This window comes from Onychostoma macrolepis, chromosome 08 (genome assembly GCF_012432095.1).
Source record: "Onychostoma macrolepis isolate SWU-2019 chromosome 08, ASM1243209v1, whole genome shotgun sequence".
Taxonomy (NCBI): Eukaryota; Metazoa; Chordata; class Actinopteri; order Cypriniformes; family Cyprinidae; genus Onychostoma; species Onychostoma macrolepis.
In genome coordinates, this window is record NC_081162.1 from 27,241,686 (window position 1) to 27,264,458 (window position 22,773).

The following is a 22,773-nucleotide window of genomic DNA, read 5'->3' on the forward strand; positions in this document are numbered from 1 at the left end:
GGTTTTCTGTAAGGGGTAGGTTTAGGGTTAGGGGATAGAAAATATTGTTTGGTCAATATAAAAGTAATAGGAAGTCTAAATGGAAAGTCCCTTCAATTCACAAAAACAAACGTGTGTGTGTGTGTCAGTTTCGCTTCCTACTTAATACATTACATTAAAGACAGATTAACTTGAGATGCAAATGTAAATGAATGACAAACTGAACAAAATGAAGCGAGTTTATGCTTAAACAAGAGCAAATATGTGACCCTGGACCACAAAACCAGTCTTAAGTGTCAATTTTTCGAAATTGAGATTTATGCATCATCTGAAAGCTGAATAAATAATCTTTCCATTGATGTATGGTTTGTTGGACAATATTTGGCTGAGATACAACTATTTGAAAATCTGGAATCTGAGGGTGCAAAAAAATCTAAATATTGAGAAAATCACCTTTAAAGTTGTCCAAATGAATTCTTAGCAATGCATATTACTAATCAAAAACGACATTTTGATATATTTACAGTAGTAAATTTACTAAATATCTTCATGGAACATGATCTTTACTTAATATCCTAATGATTTTTGGCATAAAAGAAAAATCTATAATTTTGACCCATACAATGTATTTTTGGCTATTGCTACAAATATACCCCAGCGACTTAAGACTGCTTTTGTGCTCCAGGGTCACATATAATATCAATAGGATATATATATTTTTTCAGATCCCATTGGCAGATATCTGTTCTTGTTTTAATCAGACTGATCAATTTCTTCCTTTCTTTTTTTGTATTGAAGTCTTAAGGTTTATCAAAAGAATTAAAAAGTAATGGGAACCAGTTGAAAATGTATTTTTGAAGGTTTAAACCTTGCTTATGCAACTCATTGTGTATACATTTACATTTAGAGAACATATTGACTAGTTGTGTTTCCTTCAGTTTATTCTTTTCTTGGTCTTAAAGTCCTGCAGAAACCCTACAATGGGGAAAAAGTGGAATTTATGTTTTAAAGATAATAATTTTGCTGAAAACCATGTATGTATTTATTATTATAATAATTTGTTTTCTGTAATCTGCGTTTAGATTTGATGAGAATCGTCTTCGAGTGGTTCTGGGTCGAACCTTCAGGCTTCAGAACTCCAGCAGCGAGCAGATCTTTGACGTGGAGAAATACTGGATCCACGAGCAGTACGACGACGAGACGTATGACAATGATATCGGTGAGCCTGACAAATCACACACACTCCTCTAGAATCCATGTTGAGTCCAAATGTTTTTATATTTTATGTTTATTTTTTATTCATTCAAAAGTTTGGGGTCAGTAGGTTTTTTAATGGTTTTGAAAAGTCTCTTCTGCTCACCAAAGCTGCATTCATTTGATTAAAAATGCAGTAAAAATAGTGAAAGATCATTAGAATTTAAAATCACTGTGTGAATATCTGTGATGCAGCGCTGAGTGTCACATGATCTTCAGAAATCATTCTAATATGCCGATTTGCTGCTCAAGAAACATTCCTGATTATTATCAATGTTGAAAACAGTTGAGCTACATCACAGCTACAACAGAAAGTTCAAAAGTACAGCATTTATTTAAAATAGAAATCTTTTGTAACATTGTAAATGTCTTTATTGTCACTTTTGGTGAATTTGATGCATCCTTGATGAATAAATGCATTTTCAGTAAAATCTTTCTGACCCCAAACTTTTGAACGTTAGTGTGTTTATTTAATATTATAATTTAGACTTTAGAAAAACAATTTATTGACTAATCCTAAAAGAGGTTTTGATATTGTTTGTGTTTATGAAATGTGGATTTTCTCTGATGTGTTTTGTAATAGCACAACTGTAGTAGCTCATACTAATAGAGTACATTAGCTTGTACTGTAATTTGGTCATTTCAGTGTTATAAAGTTTTAAATGTCATTTGAGTTGTGAGTGATTTCCTGTCTTGTTCCTCATGTCTTCAGCTCTGCTCAAGTTAAAAAGCGAGTTCGGTATCTGTGCCATTCACTCTCCGGAAGTTCTGCCTGCATGTTTACCAGAACCTAACCTGGTTTTACCGGACTGGACGGAGTGTGAGATCTCTGGTTATGGGAAAGAGGAAGAGTGTAAGATTTCTTATCAGAAGTACATATCTCACTGCAAAAAAAATAAAAAAATAAAAAAAAAATAATAATAATAATAATAATAAAATATATATATATATATATATATTTTTTTTCCTGTTTTTTTTTGTTTTGTTTTTTATTCAACTTTTTAGAATCTATCTAAAACTCCTTCAAAGGAGATACATTTACATGAGAAGCAACACTGCACAAGAAATTAAGACTTGTTTTAATTGATTGTGTCTTTAATGCGAGTGTATTTTGTCTTACCGCACTGGAAGATTTTTCAAATGCTTTAAAAATGAGTGAAAGCATCTGCTGGCGCTGTAAAAAAAAAAAAAAAAAAAATCTAATAATAATAATTTAAAAAATTATAAAAATAAGTGAAAAATCTGCCAGTGGAGTAAGACAAAATATTTTTTTAAATATGGGAAAAATCTGCCAATGCAAAAAGACACAATTATATTTTAAGAATAAGTGAAAAATCTGCCAGTGCAGTAAGAAAAAAAACTTAAAAAAAAAAAAAGTGAAATAATTGCATCTGCCAGTAAAAATAAATGAATAAATAAGTGAAAAGCTACCAGTACAGTAAGACAAAAATTTAAAAGTGAAAAATCTGCCAGTGCATTAAAAGAATACATTTTTTAAAAGTGAATGAATCTGCCAGTGCAGTAAGAAAAAAATATTTTTAAACATTTGAAAAATAAAGTAAAAATGCTTACATTGCAAAAGACAAAAACCAGTCTTCATATCTTGTGCAGTGTTGCTTAAGTAAACTTACATTGTTTGAAGGATTTTAAGGTATTTTAAGTGAAAAACAAGATAAAAACACTCATTAAGATTTTTGCAGTGCTTCTTGATATTCCAAATAGCACTAAAGTGACTGAGGAACTGTATGATTAATTTTCTCTTTCTTCTCGTTGTTGTCTCTCTCAGTTTCTCCGTTTTACTCGGAGCGAATTAAGCGTGGTATGGTGCGCTTGTGGCCGCAGGAACAGTGCGTCTCGGAGAAGCTGGCCGGCCGTCTGGTGACCCCAAACATGCTGTGCGCCGGAGACACGCGCGGCCTGGACGACGCCTGCAAGGTAACCACACATTCAGCCTCGGTTTGCGTCACCAATGTCGGGGAAACGTTACTTTTAAAAGTAATGCATTGCAATATCACGTTACTCCCTAAAAAAATAACTAATTTCATTACTTAGTAACTTTTTATTGAAAGTAATGCATTGCGTTACTTTTTAAATCTGGGCAGGGCTTTCTTGTTTGTTTTTAATATTAAAAAAAAGTTCCTTTTTTATAAATGCAAAAGCCCTTTCACACCAAAAGGAAAGGCTGAAGGAAATGTAAATTCACGTCTGTACAGTAGAGGGCGCAGCTCAAACAAATCGCATGAAAAAATGCTTATTTAACATATTTAATTATTGCAGGTTTGTATAATATTCTGAGTTTGCATTTGACTGTTGAGGAATTCCTCCTTTTGAGGAATACTGAATCTGTTTATGTGCAGGTGAGATGAGTAAATACATGTTCATATTTAGTCTAGAACTACAGTAAGCATCATGTTCACAGTGAACACAATGCTTCTCCCGATTTCTCTCAACATGGCAACACAAGAGCAGTCAGTCAATACATCAGAAACAAAGTAACTGGTGTTACTTGTTTAAAAAAGATATTTCCTTCTAAATTAAAAAGTAATGCATGCACAATTCCTTGTTTTACTTTACTCGCGTTACCCCCAACACTGTGCGTTACACGAATGATTTGTGCGTGTTGATTGATCGGTTTCTCCCGGTGGTTCTTCAGGGGGATTCCGGTGGTCCTCTGGTGTGTCCCAAAAACGGCAGGATGACTCTGATGGGTTTGATCAGCTGGGGCGACGGCTGCGGGAAGAAAGACACGCCTGGCGTTTACACACGTGTCACAAACTACACAAACTGGATCTCCAGCAAGATGAGAGCCAACTGAGACGCATACCAACAGCATTCGCACAAAATACAGTGACTGTCAGGTACGGAAAATAAGGTGATGGGGAAAACGCCTCGCATTCACCGACCTTCACGCCTACTGGACTCTACATTTGACCTGCTCTGTGAGTTTGAGTGGCATTTTAAGAGGAGACGTGGGAATACGACAGATGCTGGGAGTCGGTCATTGTAGATCATGTTGCACATGGGACGAGAAATCTGACTCCAAAGACTGTTTTTAATTTACAACACACAACGTGGCCTTCAATTTGCAAAAGGATGGGAAATGCATGATAAAGGGTGCTAAAGTGTGAACTCTGATGCACAAGATCTATTAAAAGTACTTTGTTTTAAAATGATAATGTATTTAGAGGCACTTTTGCTTTGCTTTTAAATAGCGAAGATGTGAGTGAGCGACTGATGGCACTTTTGAATGTTATGTGATGCTTTATAATGCTTGTATTTTTAACACTAAACATCTGCTGGGTCAGAGAGACGTTCGTTTTGGTGGTCAGTGTTGCTGCATTGATCAAAACACATTCATTTGACTGTTTTTAATACGACTTGTTTGACTGCAAAATGTCTTCAGCAACCCGGGTCTAATATTATTACAGACTTTAGATGTTGAGATGCATAATAAGTTAATATTTAACTATTTAACATCTTTTATACACTTTTATACACATGAGCAGCTAGTGCTAAATTATTGTTTTTTTTATACGGTAAATGCTTGTACGTTATTTGCGCCTGACTTTTTATAAAACGTGAAATGGAAACTGTTCTTTGTCTTCTGTATGAAAATATTTATTTCAGATTCAGAAGATGATTTTTTTTTTTTCAGCAAGTGTTTTGTGAATTCACACTGTCTATTTAGTCAAACTGGATAATGGGTAACACAGTTACAAAATAAAAGTCATTTCAGAGACTTCAGGAGCTCATTTCCTTGTGTTTATTTCCTTTAAATAAAACATACGGAAGCCCGTTTCCGCCCCTGAATAACATTTCCGCCTTTTTTCTCTTCATTGTGTCATACAAACTCACAATTCTGACTTTTATTTCTCAGAATTGTGACATATTCCCCCGGTTTCACAGACAAGGCTTAAGCCTAGTTCTAGACTAAAATGTTAGTCTGCGCTGTTTCAACTGAAAGAAACTTGCACCGACTGACCTTAAAACATATCAGTGCCTTTGTTTTGTCTCAAGATGCACACCAGTAATGTTTTTTTCTAAGCATGTTTATAAAAATTGCTTAAATGTCCTAATTGAATTATAGTCTAATCCTGGCTAAATCTAAGCCCCGTCTGTGAAACCAGGCCATAAACTCGAAGGTGCAAGTTATAAAGTCAGTATTGCGTGATATAAACTCACAATTGTGTGAGATATATCTCGCAATTGTGACTTTTTTCTCAGAATTGCGAGATTATATTACATTAAAAGCAACAATTGCGAGATTTAAACTCACAATTGTGAGAAAAAGAGTCGGAATTGGAGTTTTATCTTGCAATTTTGACTTTTTTTCTTACAATTGCAAAACTGTATCCCGCTAGTCTGACTTTATAACTCACAATGATGAGTTTATATTAGAATTAAAGTCAGAATCACAAGATGTAAATTCAGAATTGCAAGAAAAAAAAATCTGAATTGTTAGATAAAAAGTCAGTCCCAATTACTTTTTTCATTTTTTATTCAGTGGCAGAAACGGGCTTCCATAAAAACATGCTCTCTAAGTCTGGGAAAACGTCCTAAAAAGTCAGAACTAATTAAAACCGTAGCTGATTAAAAATCAATCCGTCTCACACTGGTGTCTGGTCCTGATGAAGCAGTCTGGTATAAAATAAGACTTTCTTCTCATAGCTGAATGGGTTTCTGGACAGTGGAGGCCAAACTCTGAAGCTGCTGACAAAACCTGGTCATTGGTTTCCATATTTCCTTCAGAAACCATTGCTCAGTATTCATGCAACATCTACTGAACAAAGTCATGGAGCGGCAGCAGGAAACACACCGAGCACTGATGATCACGTAACCCAACATTGACAGTTTTAATCATTTGCTTGCTTTCATTTTCTTTCTTATAATTACAGTGCGATCATCATACATAAATCTGAAAAACAAAAAAGTGAAGACAATGCCAAAACAGCAGCAGTGGATTCCCTTCCACGAAAATGAAACAAGGAACAAGGAATTACATAAGAACAGATAATAAATCTGGGCTTTCCTTACACATTCATTTCATAGTTTGCTTCACACATACACAGACACATGCATTTTGTTGAACCACCAACATATATAATCAAAAACAGTAGAAGTTCAGCAGTGATGAGCATTTATTCATGTTCCTGTCAGCTGATTTCTGACTCAGTCCTATGGTGGTACCCGTTTAATTTTCGTGACTTTAACAGTGAAGATGCCAGTATTATTCGCTCTTAAGAAACTCTCCACCCAAGTGCCAACCTGAGAGAAAAAAAAAAGATGACTGGAAGTGAGAAAATGGCAGGTTCAGAAGAAGAAGAGCACAATAAAACTGTCCCAATTGACATAGAAGATGTACTTTTATGGTTCAGAACAACAACAAGCAATAAATGGAGGATTTCCAATCAGGCACAGAATAGATACGCTAAAAAAGTTAATTCAGCCAATAGAATCACTTTAGGGGCTTAAAGGAACGTGACGCCACACCTGTTCAATATCAGCTCGAATGAAGAATGACTGTGAGGGTGAAGCTTGATGCTAATGATTTGGCCAAACACTAACGTTTCCCATCACAGTACATTCAGCATGTAGTGCAATTATCAAACAGTCAGAAATGCTCCTCTCACCTCAAGCAGTTCAGTCTGACTCTCTTCTTCAGAGAACAACGTCTTCACCTTCATCTCGAGAATAGTGAGTACTGTGAGAACATGCAAATACCAAAACACATTTTAGAGATTTCAGGATCGGTTGCAATAGTGATGGTAAAACTTGAACTACACATTTATATAATAATGATTTATTTATCATTATACATTACTGACACTCTATCCTCCAATTTGATACTGTTAAGTGCTTTGACACAATCTGTATTGTTAAAAGCGCTATATAAATAAAGGTGACTTGACTTGACTTGAATTGGAGCAGTTCCAATAGGTTCCTCAGAATGCTTGGGCCCTAATTACCTTTGGGTGGAGCTGCAGTGGAGTTGAAGGGTGGAGCTGCAGTTGTGCTATTGAAAACTACAGATACATTGACAGACACAATGAATGTTTTATCTGAGAGGATTCATGAATCATCTGGCAATAAATACAATATTGATTACAGTGGTTCTGACTGCAATGCATGAAACAAGGAAGAGAATACTAGCTCAAATACAATGATCTGACTCTCTCAACATATTTCAGCCCAAAGAGAGCTTCTGATTCAGTTCAACATCTCTGTGTCTGTGTATGCGGGTTCTTACTGCAGGTGCTGTTGATGTCGGGACAGCAGTCGTTGAGCTGTTTGCAGGCCTCGTCACAGAAACAGCCTCTGAAACAGCTGTCGTTTCTGCCACTGCAGCACAGAGTCGGATGTGAACACGTCCCTATAGGAGCAGTGCAGACGACACATTAGATACTGAATCCATCCTTGGTACTGTTAGGGTGCGTCTCAATCAGCTCCCTAGCTCAGGAGTCAGGGCACTGTTCAGGGAGGTCTCAATTGCAAAATCCTTCCAGTATGGCAAGCCACCTCAACAATTAATCCTTAAAATACACTAGTATCTATTTTCATGAGTGAGTACGTGAAGTGACATGTGGCCAAGTATGTTGACCCATACTCGGAATTTGTGCTCTGCATTTAACCCATCCAAGTGCGCACACACACAGCAGTGAACACACACACACACACACACACACACACACACTTACTGTGAACACACACCTGAAGCAGTGCTATCAGAATCAGAAAGAGCTTTATTGCCAAGTATGTTTGCACATACAAGGAATTTGTCTTGGTGACAGATGCTACTTGTACTTTTTTTAAGTTACTATTATATATTCCTAGTACTAGTACTTATTCATTAGATACTAGTGCATATTCTTTAGGTACAAGTAACTTTTTAAAAACACTAGTGCTTATTCATTAGACACTAGTTCTTATTTATTATATAATAGTAATATTACTAATATTTAAATAGTGACTAGTAACTATTCTGTAACTATTCAGTTCTGACTAGTGTGTATTGCAACACAGATGATGTTGTATGCTTTGGATCATGAGCTGTTCCAAGCCTTCTTCATACTTTTTTCTTCCTGTCATTCTGGTACAGGTTGATCTTAATTTTAGCCATCCAAAGAATGCTTTTGCAGAAGTGGGCTGGCCTTTTTAGATATTTTTTGGCAAAGTCTAATCTGGCCTTGTTTGCACTTTGTGGTGAACCCTCTGTATTTGCTGTCGTGAAGTCTGGCCTTTTTATGTTGCTGAGCTCACCAGTGCATTCTTTTCTTTCTCAGAATGTACCAAACTGTTGTCCTGATGTTCCTGCTATCTGTCTCTGATGGATTTGTTTTGTTCTTGAAGCCTTGTCTCTTAAAACCTTTGTTCTTTGAGTGCATGATGTGGATCACAGCAACAGCTTCCAAATGCAAATGGAACACTTAGAATCAACTCCAAAACTTTTACCGGCTTAATTGATGTAGAAATAATGAAAGAATAGCCCACGCCTGTCCATGAAACAGCTTTTGAGTCAATTATCCAATTACTCATGGTCCCTTGAAAAAGGGAGGAGGTTAAAGAGCTGTGCAATTTTGATGAGAATACCCTGAAATTAAAACTTAGAGTATGCACTTTAAGCCCATAGTCATTATATAACTTGAATATGTTTTGGTCAGCAGCTAAAATAATAAAAAGTCACTTTGGATAAAAGTGTCTGCTAAGTGAATAAATGTAAATGTAGTGTAAATGTGAGTATCTAATGAATAAGTAGTATCTAATAATAGGTACTAGTACCTAATGAATAATTACTAGTACATTACAAAAAATTCTAGTCACTATTGGAATATATACTAGTCAAAATTCAATAGTTGATGTCTGATCTGACAGAATTAAACATCAAATCCAAAAATTTGAAATGTGTTACTAGTAACAATAGAATAGTTACAAGTCATTAGAAAGTTTTAACAATTAAATGCTAAAAAGGCTTGCCATATTCCATTGCACTGAAAGAGTCGCTCCCTAAAACGTCACACAGTGCACCATGAAAACCAGGAAGCATCGATGACAATTTAATAAATTATTTTATAAAATTATTATAATTATGATGAGTTACCAAGAGGTCAATGCAACATTTGACATGCAATGTAGATTTAAAGATCTAGACAACTCAAAATAATTATATAAAATCACACGATAAAGAAAAATTATAGGAAATAATAAATATAAAATATACCTGTCAGTGGAAAAGTGCTGTTTGGTTGAGTGCTGTTGGTGCTGTTATTGACTATAAAAGTGGAAAGAGGTGAAGATTTAGTGAGGTTTGTATGCAGTATTTATTTTATTGAAGAGACAGTAAAGTACATTAATCATGTCATACTGAGTAGAATACTGATTACTGTGATTTCTGAATGTCTCTGAATACCTGTGAGGCAGGTGGGTTTGAAGTCAGGGCAGCAGTCACGTAATCTCAGACAAGCAACATCACAAAAACAATTCAAGCTGCGACAGCTGTTATCCAATCCAGAGCAGCACATATGTGGATTCGCACAACTTCCATCTGTCAGAAAAACATTACTACAGTGAAATGAATGAAAATTAATGTTACATACACACAAAGTATCACAATTTCCACAAAAATATTTGGCAACCCAACTGTTTTCAACATTGATAATCATTGATAATAATAAGAAATGTTTCTTGAGCAGCAAATCAGTATATAGAATGATTTCGGATGGCTCATGTGACACTGAATATTATGTGATTTATTGTACACACACATGAAAGAAACACTCACGGACAGGAGCTGGAGTAGTTGTGTTTGTTGCATTGGCCACTCCAGGTCGTGTGGTTACAAGGACGGAAGTCACATTACTGGTTTGGCTAGTCACTGCTGTAAAAATAGAGAGCAAACATGTAGCTAACATACATAAACTGAGTCTAGCACTGAGCAAAAATATAGATTTTGTGATTAATTGCAATCTTTATTCTAACATTCTCGACTCGTAAGTCCTAAGTACGAAATGAGTAAACAAAATAAACTATATCAGGCCTCCCATCCAATAAATGCAAAAAAGTTGTGTTTTACGATACTTTTGATAAAACAAAGCATCAGCTTTCAAATGATGTCAATGTTATCACAAAATTCAAACAAAATGTTTAGTTTAATAATGGTGCGACAGTGAGATTGCATTACTGTAATTGACTCGACACCTCAACCGAACATCTCTTCATCTTAGCTACAAGTTAGAACGAAATAAACAAAAATGAACATCAGAATGTATCTCTGATGTAATCGTTCAGTCGGTTGCAAGCAAAGCAGCTTGCGTCACAGACATTTACCTTTATAAAGGTATTCTAGTGCCCACAGCTCTGGAAAGAAGTATATTGCTAAATATAATGCAAATGTTTGTATACTATGGAAGCTTGTTTTGGACACATAGTAAAAAATAAATAAAGTAATTGAGACTTTTATCTCCATTTTGGACATTTTTCTCGCAATTCCGAGAAACGTAAAGTCACTGCAATATATAAATTGAGAAAAGTCAAAGATTTGTGACATAAAATGCTGCGATAATAAAATGCTGCAATTACCTATTTTGTTATTACATATATACATATTACATACAGTAACCTTGTGACTCGAAATCGTCTGTATCAATACCACAGCCACGTCTTAAACTCCACTTGAAAAGACACGGCTGTGCATGAATATGGATGTTTTACACTAATAGAATTACACTGCACACATTTGTAAAATAGGCTATATTAAAGGTATAGGAATGTGATGTACAATATAACAGATTTTTATTAGTGCTGGGCAACGATTAAAATGTTTAAAATTTTCGCGATTAATTGCATGTTTTTCTGCGATTTCAGTGCTGAAAATTGCTTGCTTACGAATCCTCTCATTAACACACGAAGTGTAGACATTATGGAAGATTCATTGCATATATTCATTGTTATAACAGCGTTATGAGATTGTGATGAACTGAGATGTCAGCTTTTTAGTGATAATAAAGGGAGCCATGCACGCAGCAGCCCATGCTTGTTTTGTCTTAAAAATAATAGTGAACGGTGGTTTGTGAAAGTTAACGCGTTTTTATAAAATCTTAATCTAAAATCTGAAATCAATATTACATAAGTTTGAGAAGTTTAAAGTGAGCATTGTAATATAACATTTTAATTTTCAGGTTTTTACATGTTGGTGGATGGACTGTAGTTGTAGTTGTAGTCGTTGTAGTTGGTGCTGCTGTAGATGGTGTTGTAGTTGTAGTCGTTGTAGGTGGTGTTGTAGTTGTAGTCGGTGCTGGTGGTGTTGTAGTTGTAGTCGGTGTAGGTGGTGTTGTAGTTGTAGTCGTTGTAGGTGGTGTTGTAGTTGTAGTCGGTGTAGGTGGTGTTGTAGTTGTAGTCGGTGCTGGTGGTGCTGTAGTTGTAGTCGTTGTAGGTGGTGTTGTAGTTGTAGTCGGTGTAGGTGGTGTTGTAGTTGTAGTCGTTGTAGGTGGTGTTGTAGTTGTAGTCGTTGTAGGTGGTGTTGTAGTTGTAGTCGGTGCTGGTGGTGTTGTAGTTGTAGTCGGTGTAGGTGGTGTTGTAGTTGTAGTCGTGTAGGTGGTGTTGTAGTTGTAGTCGGTGCTAGGTGGTGTTGTAGTTGTAGTCGGTGTAGGTGGTGTTGTAGTTGTAGTCGGTGTAGGTGGTGTTGTAGTTGTAGTCAGTGCTGGTGTAGGTGGTGTTGTAGTTGTAGTCGTTGTAGGTGGTGTTGTAGTTGTAGTCGTTGTAGGTGGTGTTGTAGTTGTAGTCGTAGGTGGTGTTGTAGTTGTAGTCGGTGTAGGTGGTGCTGTAGTTGTAGTTGTAGTCGTAGGTGGTGTTGTAGTTGTAGTCGTAGGTGGTGTTGTAGTTGTAGTCGGTGCTGGTGGTGTTGTAGTTGTAGTCGGTGTAGGTGGTGTTGTAGTTGTAGTCGTTGTAGGTGGTGTTGTAGTTGTAGTCGTTGTAGGTGGTGTTGTAGTTGTAGTCGGTGTAGGTGGTGTTGTAGTTGTAGTCGTTGTAGTTGGTGCTGCTGTAGATGGTGTTGTAGTTGTAGTCGTTGTAGGTGGTGTTGTAGTTGTAGTCGGTGCTGGTGGTGTTGTAGTTGTAGTCGGTGTAGGTGGTGTTGTAGTTGTAGTCGTTGTAGTTGGTGCTGCTGTAGATGGTGTTGTAGTTGTAGTCAGTGCTGGTGTAGGTGGTATTGTAATATTATAATAGGAGGTAATTAATGCGGTAGTTGTAGTATCTGTATCCAGTACAGATGGAGTAATAGTTTGAGCTGTGGAATTAAAGAAACGTTTGATATCAACAATCAGATCATCTGTACTGTTGAATTATTATTCCTGATGGTGCGGTGCTTCTCAGAGTCTCTCAAAGTGATTATAATCAGTGAAATCATTGGTGAATCTAATTTTGTATTGAAAACTGTCAAAATCTGACATAGATTACAGTGCAGCTGCTGTGAATGTTACCTGTGGTTAAGCAGCTGATTGTGGCGAGCAGACAGCCGATGAGAAGAACAGCGGGAGCCATCCTACAGATTCAGTGTCAGACCTCTGCTAGTGATGTTATCGCTGTGCTCCTCCAGATCATTTCCTTTTAACCCATCATGTGTCTGTCCTGCCTCTTGACAACCCACTTGCTCAAAATCTGATTCTTATGTACAGAGATCCCGAACTACTGGATTATTTTGCAATGCTGTCAGAATACCTGATGAAGGCTGTTGCCAAAATGCTTCCAGGCTTGACTATCAACGGGACTTTCGGTTTGCTATTTAAAAGTAATAATATTAGTAAGTGAAGACACTTTGGAATGTGTTGCTCATCGTTGCTACTTTGTTATACTTGTCAATCATAATTGTTTCATTTGTATTGGCTAACATTCTAGGGCTTGGCAAAAATATACATTTTATGACAAATCAGTCTTTCTGTCTGTCTGATAGACTGTGTGACCTCAATGTTTTAAAAGTTTTATGCACTACAAGTTATGTTAGAGCTTCAATTCACAGCATGAGCAAATGAAGAATGGGGGTAGTCGTGGCCTGATGGTTAGGGAGTCAGGCTTATAACCTGAAGGTTGCTGGTTCGATTCTAAATGCAGAGCACCATTTCGAGTATGGGTCACCATACTTGACAATACGTCACGACTTGACTTTACTTAACTTAAGAGAATGCAAGCCCACACATGCTGTAAAGCTTCCTGGTAAGAATACTTTAGAATACTGTTCCTTTGTTAATGAATAACTACACAGGAACAGGTGACTAATGGACTATTAACATTGTAGTAACTACTATTACGTAACAAGAAACTCTGATTATTGATTTAGTAAGTAATAGCGCTCAGTTGAAACTGGTAGTTCACTATTAGCTAATCAATAACTACAATTTTTTATATATATCCTGGAGAACTACTAAGAACTACTGTATACAGGTTCATAATTAATGTGAATTATGCATAATGTATAATTAATTCAAGAATGACCAAATTCTTCTAAATGAACTACTAATTACTTGGATCAGTATTCTGAAGTGAAAATCATCATAACTTCCTAATATTGACTGACGTCATTGTGAGCTTTTGAGATATATGTAAGGTTTTGGATAGTAATGACTCAAGTGTTACTACATCCTTCTGAAGAAACTACTAATTATTTGGATCAGTATTCTAAAGTGAAGATCACAGTAACCCACTAGTAATGATTTGTTACCAAAGTAATGAAGTGTTACCAAATCTAGCAAAATTAATTACTAACTAAAACCTTACAAAAACTCTCAAAAGCTTGCAATGATTTCAGTCATTACTGGGGAGTTATCACGATCTTCACTTTAGAATACTGATCCAAAAAAATGTTAATTCTTTCTGAAGAATTTGGTAATACTTGAGTCATTACTAGTGGGTTACCATGACCTTTACTTTAGAATTAATTATGCCTTATGTATTATTCATATTAATTATGAACCTGTATACAGTAGTTCTTATAGTTCTTGGGGAGGTATGAAAAAAATAATAGTTACTGATTAGCTAATAGTGAACTACCATTTTTGACTAAGCACTATCACTTACTAATTCATTAATCAGAGTTTCTTGTTAGTTACTAGTAGTTACTAGAGTGCTAATATTCTGTTACTCATGTGTTCTTGTGTAGTTATTCATTAATGATGGAACAGTATTCTAAAGTGTTATCAGCTTATTTCTCAGAGTATCAGAGATACACACGTGGTCAGAATTGTTGGTACCCTTGGTAAATATGATCAAAGGCAGCTGTGAAAATTAATCTGCATTGTTAATCCTTTTGATCTTTTATTTAAAAAATTCACAAAAATCTAACCTTTCATTGGAGAATAAGAATTTAAAATGGGGGGGGGGGGGGATCATTATGAAATAAATGTTTTTCTCTAATACACATTGGCCACAATGAACAGCACCTTTTTATTCACTACTTTTTGAAACCTCCATTTGCCAGTTTAACAGCTCTAAATGTTCTCCTATAATGCCTGATGAGGTTAGAGACACCTGACAAGAGATCAGAGACCATTCCTTCATCCAGAATCACTCCAGACCCTTTAGATTCACAGCTCCATGTTGCTGCTTCTTCTCTTCAGTTCACTCATTTTCTACAGGGTTCAGGTCAGAGGACTGGAATGGCCAGCAGACGCTTGGTTTTGTGCTCAGTGACCCATTTGTGTGTTGTTTTTGAGGTTTGTGTTTGGATTATTGTACGGTTGGAAGATCCAAACATGACCCATTATAAGATTTCTAACAGAGTCAGTCACTTATTGGTTTTTTATCTGTTGGTATTTGATAGAATCCATGATGCCATGTGTCTAAACAAGATGTCCAGGACCTCCAGCAGAAATATAGGCCCACAACATCAAAAATACAGCAGTATATTTCATTGTACACATGGGGTACTTTTTATCCCTGTGTTCACCAAACCCATCTTGAGTGTTTGCTGCTAAAAAGCTCATTTTTTAGTTTCATCTGACGAAGCCAGTCCCATTTGAAGTTCCAGTCGTGTCTGATAACTGAATATGCTGGAGTTTGTTTTTGGATGAGCGAGGAGAATTTTTCTTGAAACCCTCCCAAACAACATGTGCTGATGTAGGTGCTGTTTGACAATTGTTTTAAAGGTTTTCTGACCCAGAGACTCAACTATTTTCTGCAAGTCTCCAGCTGTGGTCCTTGGAGAGTCTTTAGCCACTCAAACTCTCCTTCTCACCGTGCATTAGGACGATATAGACACATGTCCTCTTCCAGGCAGATTCATAACATTTTATGTTGATTGGAAATTCTTAATTATTGCCCTGGTGGTGGAAATGGGCATTTTCACTGCTCTAGCTCTTTTCTTAAAGCCACTTCACTAATTTGTGAAGCTCAATTATCTTTTGCTGCACATCAGAAATATATTCTTTGGTTTTTCTCATTGTGATGATGATTAAGGGAATTTGGGCTTTGTTTTCCCTCCTATTTATATTTCTGTGAAACTGGACAATTTCACGTTCATAAATTGTGAATATGAGTGGGAATATCCTTCAGAGATATTTTACTCATAAGAATTTCTAGGGGTGCCAATAATTGTGTCCAATGTGTATTTGAGAAAAACATTTCATAATGAGATTTTCCCCCATTTTCAATTGTTTTAGTTCAATGAAAGGTTACATTTTTGTGTCTTTAAAAAAAAAAAAAAAAACATCAAAAGGATTAAGAATGCAGATTTATTTTCAGAGCCTTCTTTGATCATATTTACCAAGGGAACCAACAATTGACCACGTGTGTATTTGGTTTATGCAATAGGCCTAGTTGGTTACTCTTAAGTAAAGCTTGCACACATAAAAGATGTTTCTTACATATGAAGTGAAATCTTATTTGCAATACAGAAAGACAGTTCTTAAAATGAATGAATGAAAGATACATTTATAAAATTTTCAAAATTTGAGCTTTTAAAACTACTACTTGCTCATACTTTCTTGTAACTACCTGAAACTTAAAACCTTTAGACTTAAAGCTCCAGATTCAGACTGAAAACTTAAAGTAATTTAAAACTTATGTAATTTTTTGGGTTGGTAAGAGTTGTGTTAATTTTCAGTGCAATAAACATAGGAATCTCAAAAATGAAGGAGGACAAGTCAAAATAGCAGGGATTTCCCTGCAGTACAAATGAATGAGGAACAAGGAATTACATTAGAACAGGTAATCAATCTGACGTTTCTTTACACATTCTTTACATAGTTTGCTTAACGCACGTACAATGCTTGTATGTTTAAGATTAAAGCACAACAAAAAAATTAAATAAGCACTTTTAGCAAATGCAATGTTTTTGTTGAACCGTCACTTAAGTACTAAAAGTAAATTTCCTTTTCTATGTCAATGCACTGTTTTATTATTTTTGTATGTAATACTTGCAATACCTTATGCCTCTGAAGCAACTTACAATACATTACGCTTACTGAATACACTGACTAGCTTGTGGTATTTTTGGAATAAAGTGCTTTTAGAATGTTTAAAACCTATAGAAAACCTAAAAATATGTAGCCATTCATCAGTACAGACTGATAAGAAAAAAAAAGAAAAAAAAAATCAAACCTGCTTTAAAACCCAGCAACACAACTGTAGCTGTATAACTTTACAACAAAAAGCAAAACAGCGATTTATTTGACATCTAAAACAAACATTAAAAATGCTCTCTAATTGCTAACCCCTGATGACCATGAAACCCAACAGAATGACAGTTTTAATGGTTTGTTTTAATTTTCTAATTGTTAGGGTTGACAAGAGTTAGCCATCATGTGTTAATTTTCAGTGCAATCAACAAACAGGAATCTCAAAAATGAAGACAATGTTAAAACAGTAGGTTTTTCCCCTTGCAGTACAAATGAATGAGGAACAAGGAATTACATTAGAACAGGTAATCAATCTGACGTTTCTTTACACATTCTTTACATAGTTTGCTTAACGCACGACAATGCTTGTATGTTTAAGATTAAAGCACAACAAAAAAATTAAATAAGCACTTTTAGCAAATGCAATGTTTTTGTTGAACCGTCACTTAAGTACTAAAATTAAATTTCCTTTTCTATGTCAATGCACTGTTTTATTATTGTTGTATGTAATACTTGCAATACCTTATGCCTCTGAAGCAACTTACAATACATTACGCTTACTGAATACACTGACTAGCTTGTGGTATTTTTGGAATAAAGTGCTTTTAGAATGTTTAAAACCTATAGAAAACCTAAAAATATGTAGCCATTCATCAGTACAGACTGATAAGAAAAAAAAAAAGAAAAAAAAAAAATCAAACCTGCTTTAAAACCCAGCAACACAACTGTAGCTGTATAACTTTACAACAAAAAAGCAAAACAGCGATTTATTTGACATCTAAAACAAACATTAAAAATGCTCTCTAATTGCTAACCCCTGATGACCATGAAACCCAACAGAATGACAGTTTTAATGGTTTGTTTTAATTTTCTAATTGTTAGGGTTGACAAGAGTTAGCCATCATGTGTTAATTTTCAGTGCAATCAACAAACAGGAATCTCAAAAATGAAGACAATGTTAAAACAGTAGGTTTTTTCCCCTTTCCGTGCAAATGAACGAGGAACAAGGAAATACATTAGAACAGATAAACAATCTGATGTTTCTTTACACATTCTTTACATAGTTTGCTTCACACATCTACAATGCTTGAATGTTTAAGATTAAAGCACAATCAAAAAGTTAAGTATTGTTAGCAAATGCAAAATTTTTGTTGATCCGTCACTATAAATAATCAGATCTCATATTAAACTAGTAAAAGTCATGCATCAATGAGGATTTATTTATGTTTGTCCCTTTTGGCTGATTTCTGTCTTAGTCACATGGTGATAGCGGCTCAATTCTTGTGACCTCAAAAGAGTAGATGTCAGTATTATTCGCTCTTAAGAAACTCTATCAAAGCAGAAAAAAGAGATATGAGGTGAGAAACTGCAGGTCCAGAAGTGGTCTCTCAATTCACATACTATCTAGTATTCAAGATAAGAATAATTGAGAATAATTCATAATTTACGAGTAGTCTCGGTATTAGGATACATTTCATAGAGTTTGGATTTACATCCTCTGACAATTGCACATTATTACAGGATTTCAAGAGCAAATATAAGTTATTACCATATCTAATAAAGAGAACAAATCATTGTCTGTATGTCACTTTCACATCTGTAAAATTTAAACAACTGTAAATGCCACTTCAGTTATATTGTGTGAAATAATGTAATGTAAAGTTGTTACTGCAGGTGCTGTGGAGGTCAGGACAGCAGTCGTTGTACATTTTGCAGTTCTCATCACAAAAACAACCTCTGAAACAGTTGAAGTTTGTGCCATTGCAGCACAGAGACGACACGTCAATCCACTCATTATTGCAGCATGTTAAAGACAACAGCACACAGGTGCTTGGATGGAACTGTATGCTGCCTTTTAAGAAAAACACTATACACTAATATTGTAAACACTTAATATTGTATGAGAAGTAGGGTTATTATCATTAACTAAAACTAAATCTTTTAAAAAAAGTAATTACATAAAATAAATATGAAATAAAATAAACTTAATTTCAGGCTAATTGCAGAGAAAACATTTTTTATTTTCATTTAGCTTAAGTATTAAAATTATTAAAACTCAAATAAATACAAATGAAAAAGAACTATATAGATATATATAAAAAACAAACAAAAGCTAATAAAAACAGCTACTTTTAAAATGAAAAAAATCTGACAAATTCTAAATATTATAACTGTATTTCAATGATACAAAAATGGAAAAGTATTCATACATTATGTAAAAATATTTCATAATCAGTTTTTTTTTTTTTTTTTTAAAGATGTCACAACACAGTTTAATTTCAGTCAGAATTACCTTTATTTCTGGTGAGAATTTCCACCAAACCTTTTTGTTTTGGCTGTTGGCCTTCCAGTCTCATGCTGCACCATCAAACAGACCTTGTGGTCCAAACTGGTTTTTATAGCATTAGCATGCCCCTTCATTGGACTGAACCATTGGTAGTTTTGTCTGGGGGAATAGCAGCTGAACGAATCTTTACTTCTCTTTTCCTTTTTCATTTTTATATGGTGTGTTTAAGTACCCACGGGTTTACACAGATTGTTAGTTGTGTATATGTGTAATGTTTCATTATTTTATTTTTTTCTGTGTATAATGTATTGTATGTATGGACCCTGTTTGTTCATTTGGTACAGTCTGAAGTGGGAGCTAGCCCTTATAAATAAGCAGCTATAGTGCTTAAGAAGTTAGTCTTATTGTTGAAAGCCAAAGGAGAGACCCTGTTGCAAATTGGATTTTTTTTTTTTTTTGGATTCCAGTATGCATGTAATTTTTTTTCTCCCACCTCACGGTAATAAACCACCTTTTTGGGATCCACCAAAACCTCTGACCAGCTTGATTGTAATTATTTCCTCTGACCACTGGGCTATCCTTTACGCTGCCTGTTGCTGTTTAAAACTAAAACACATTGTTGAATTAATTGATGTCATAATATTAGTGTCTTCACCTGTTAAAGGCGAATAAAAGCTACTGAACGCACTTTTTTTACGAATGTTTACATGAGGTAAAAATAAACCATGTATATATTGTGCTGGATTTATTTGCTTCTAAAGATATGCCTATGCTATAATTTTTAACAGCCCCTTAAAGGTCGAACAATCTCAGTTGGTGCTGTTATTGACTATTAAAGTGGAAAGAGAAAGATTTAGTCAGTAGTTAGTAGACCTTGATCACAGTATAGTACATGAATCACGTCGTACAGAATAGAACACAATCTGATTACTTCGACTTGTGTCATTTCTGAATATTTCTAAAGCAGGGGTGTAAAATAGAGTGCTTTTACTTGATTTCTCGATTATTATTTTGGGGTGTTCTTTATTCAAGTACAATTTAAACTGACTACTTGTACTTGATTACATGTGAAAAGAACTCATTATTACTAATTTTTTTTCTTATGCACATGAAATATGGTAAATGGAAGCTTAAAAGTGCTTTTGATGTGCGAGAACCAGTGATGTTTGTTTTCCAGCATCAGGCACACACATTTCATCAGGTAAATTTCTGTCTTCAGAGGTTCACTATTAGATCTGAGGAAGCATACTGAGGTAGCAACGTTGCCAAAAAAGTTTATTCATTATTTGTGTCAGTTTTGATAAATCTGCTGTCAATGTAGTACAGTACATTGGCTGAATGCAAATAAAATCAGTGATGAGAATTTAAATACAATTCATGTTTTGGTGGGAATAACTGCTTTTTAAATTAAATGTTACAAATCTACAGAAAGGGTGATGTTTAACAGTCTGTGTGGTGTGAGAGACATTTTAGTAGAACAGCAACCTCTGGTGGCAATTGGACAGAAGGCCACGGACCGGATTCATGACAGTTTACATGAGCATTGCAAGTTAAATTAATTGTAAATTATGTTTAATGTTCCTCCCAGGGATCTAGTGGTATTATATTGATATATTGAGTAACAATTATGATTGTCAATGAATCATTTTTTAAAAATCGAAATAATTACATGATTTGCTTATTAATAAATCTAATTAGATGCAAATAATTATATATCAATATCTGCTGATAAAAAACTCCCAAAATAAACAATTAAAATAAGAATTATTGTTACAGACAGGAAATACACTACACAAAAATACACTATTGTTTCGCAGTCAGAACAATGATTTATCAGCAGGGGTTATATTGGGTATCTTCATTTTGACTTTGTGTTGTTTTTGACTCTTCATTTTTGGACATCCTGTACACTTGCATTATGTGCAAAGAGATGTGTTATTATTTTCTAAAACTCTTTGTTTGTGATCACCTGAAGAAAGAAAGTCATAGGCCTATATGTAGGATGGCATAAGGGTGGGAAGGAGGGCTGCATTTTAATAGTTATTGTTGCACAATAAGAGTTTTGACCTGCAGCCATTGTTTTGTTTTTTCCCCTTTAACTAAATCTTTGTATGTCTGTCTGACAAAACATTGTATGCTGTTTTTTTTAAGCATTATTTCACTTTGCATTAAGATGATTTAACATGATGAAACAAGAATCTCCTTTTCTTTTCACTAGGATACTTTTTTAATACAAGTACAATATAAAGATTTTTTGTTTTTTTTGTTACTTTTACTCAAATATGTTTTTGGCCAGATACTTATACTTTTAATTGAATACAATTTTCACTGAGTATCTGTACTTTCACTTCAGTACAGAGGTGGAAAAAAGAACACTACTCTTGTGACTTCAGTGAAAGTACAGATACTGCTGGTCAAATATTACTCCATGACAAGTGAAAGTTGTAAAGACAGATTTGTACTTAAAGGGGTCATATGACGTTGCTAATTTTGTGTATTTGGTGTAATGCAATGTGTTTATGCAGTTTAAGGTTAAAAAAACACATTATTTTCCACATACTGTACATTATTGTTACTCCTCTATGCTCCGCCTTTCTGAACCGTGTCGATTTTTACAAAGCTCATCGTTCTTAGAAGCGAGGTGTGCTCTAATTGGCCAGCTATCCAGTGCCTTGTGATTGGCCGAATACCTCAAGCGTGAGACGGAAATGCTACGCTCCTTACCGTATTGTGATGCCGTGTCCCGGCGCGAAAACACAAAAACAATCAAACCCATTATAAAGGAGGCATTTGTTGCATCCAGTGGGGACATAATTACTGATTATATAATGACTCATATACGGTCTTTTTACATTACCATGTCTGCATTTGTGATTGGAAAAACGACAAACAACAAGCGCTACTCTACGCAGCTCAAAACTCGCGTTTGAATAGTCAGTGACAAATTCTTTAAATAAGAAAACATACTTACAGGCTGTGAGTCAGAAGCGCCAGACTGTCCTTGCAAAGTTGGAATTGCCCCACTTTGTGCAAGCCAGCATTGTAGGCTACTCTTCCAGGTTCAGGAAATAGTCCTCCGTTAAATGCGCTGCACACACTCTAATATTTGGGTTGAACTGTTCTGGAACAGTGTTGTAAATACAACTTAACCACTGATTTCTAGTTGTGTCCTCTTTTGGAAGCCCAAACAAAGTAGTTTCGCTTTCACAACGTCTCCAGGACATGCTCTGGCGGCAGCAACAATACTACAGCGAGAATAAAAGTTACACCTCCTTTTATTGCATATACATTTGGGCGGTGTTTTGCAAATCTCCCCACACCGTGACGTAGACATGTGGAGGCATGTTTGAACGAGCCGTTTTAGGAGGGCGTGGTCGAGTCTCAACTTTTATAAAGAATATCTCTTTGGTTTTGAGACTTTAGTCTTTGCAACTTTAGGGATCTATGCACAAACAGCTTGTAACACTCCAAAGAGAAAGGAAAACTTAAATCTTATGACCCCTTTAAGTAAAAGTACAGAAGTAGCTTTTAAAGTACTTAAGTACTAAAAGTAAATGTCCTTTTCTATGTCAATGCACTGTTTTATTATTGTTGTATGTAATACTTGCAATACCTTATGCCTCCGAAGCAACTTACAATACATTACGCTTACTG

General features: G+C 35.2%; 2 protein-coding genes and 1 long non-coding RNA gene across 4 annotated transcripts in view; 1 reads left to right on the forward strand and 2 right to left on the reverse strand.

Annotated features, from left to right (window-relative positions):
* Nucleotides 1-4,972, forward strand: part of plat (plasminogen activator, tissue) — a 16,343-nt gene extending 11,371 nt beyond the window's left edge. For both annotated transcript variants that reach the window (XM_058785369.1, XM_058785370.1), the window contains exons 12-15: nt 1,062-1,198; nt 1,946-2,086; nt 3,020-3,168; nt 3,887-4,972. In XM_058785369.1, coding sequence (XP_058641352.1) covers nt 1,062-1,198; nt 1,946-2,086; nt 3,020-3,168; nt 3,887-4,048 — 589 coding nt within the window. In that variant the 3' untranslated portion in view covers nt 4,049-4,972. The remainder of the gene's footprint in view (nt 1-1,061; nt 1,199-1,945; nt 2,087-3,019; nt 3,169-3,886) is intronic.
* Nucleotides 4,973-5,181: 209 nt separating this feature from the next.
* LOC131545303 (mucin-2-like) lies at nt 5,182-13,470 on the reverse strand. The gene is made up of 9 exons (XM_058783984.1): nt 12,705-13,470; nt 11,414-12,511; nt 10,010-10,105; nt 9,638-9,772; nt 9,449-9,499; nt 7,481-7,603; nt 7,200-7,256; nt 6,864-6,934; nt 5,182-6,498 (listed from the first exon to the last, which is right to left on the reverse strand). The coding sequence occupies exons 1-9, from the start codon at nt 12,763-12,765 to the stop codon at nt 6,409-6,411; spliced, it is 1,782 nt and encodes a 593-aa protein (XP_058639967.1). The 5' UTR covers nt 12,766-13,470; the 3' UTR covers nt 5,182-6,408.
* Nucleotides 13,471-17,674: 4,204 nt separating this feature from the next.
* LOC131546061 (uncharacterized) lies at nt 17,675-19,194 on the reverse strand. The gene is made up of 2 exons (XR_009272597.1): nt 19,126-19,194; nt 17,675-18,569 (listed from the first exon to the last, which is right to left on the reverse strand). It is a non-coding gene; the product is annotated as an uncharacterized LOC131546061 (long non-coding RNA).
* Between the last annotated feature and the right edge of the window lie 3,579 nt (nt 19,195-22,773).

Bases quoted from the DNA above. Each gene is read 5' to 3' on its own strand.
- LOC131545303 (XM_058783984.1), bottom strand. From the start codon at position 12,765: ATGGCTCCCGCTGTTCTTCTCATCGGCTGTCTGCTCGCCACAATCAGC. The intron at 12,512-12,704 runs GTAACATTCACA...TTAATTCCACAG, and splicing joins AATCAGCTGCTTAACCACAG to CTCAAACTATTACTCCATCT. The intron at 9,773-10,009 runs GTGAGTGTTTCT...TTTTTCTGACAG, and splicing joins AACTACTCCAGCTCCTGTCC to ATGGAAGTTGTGCGAATCCA.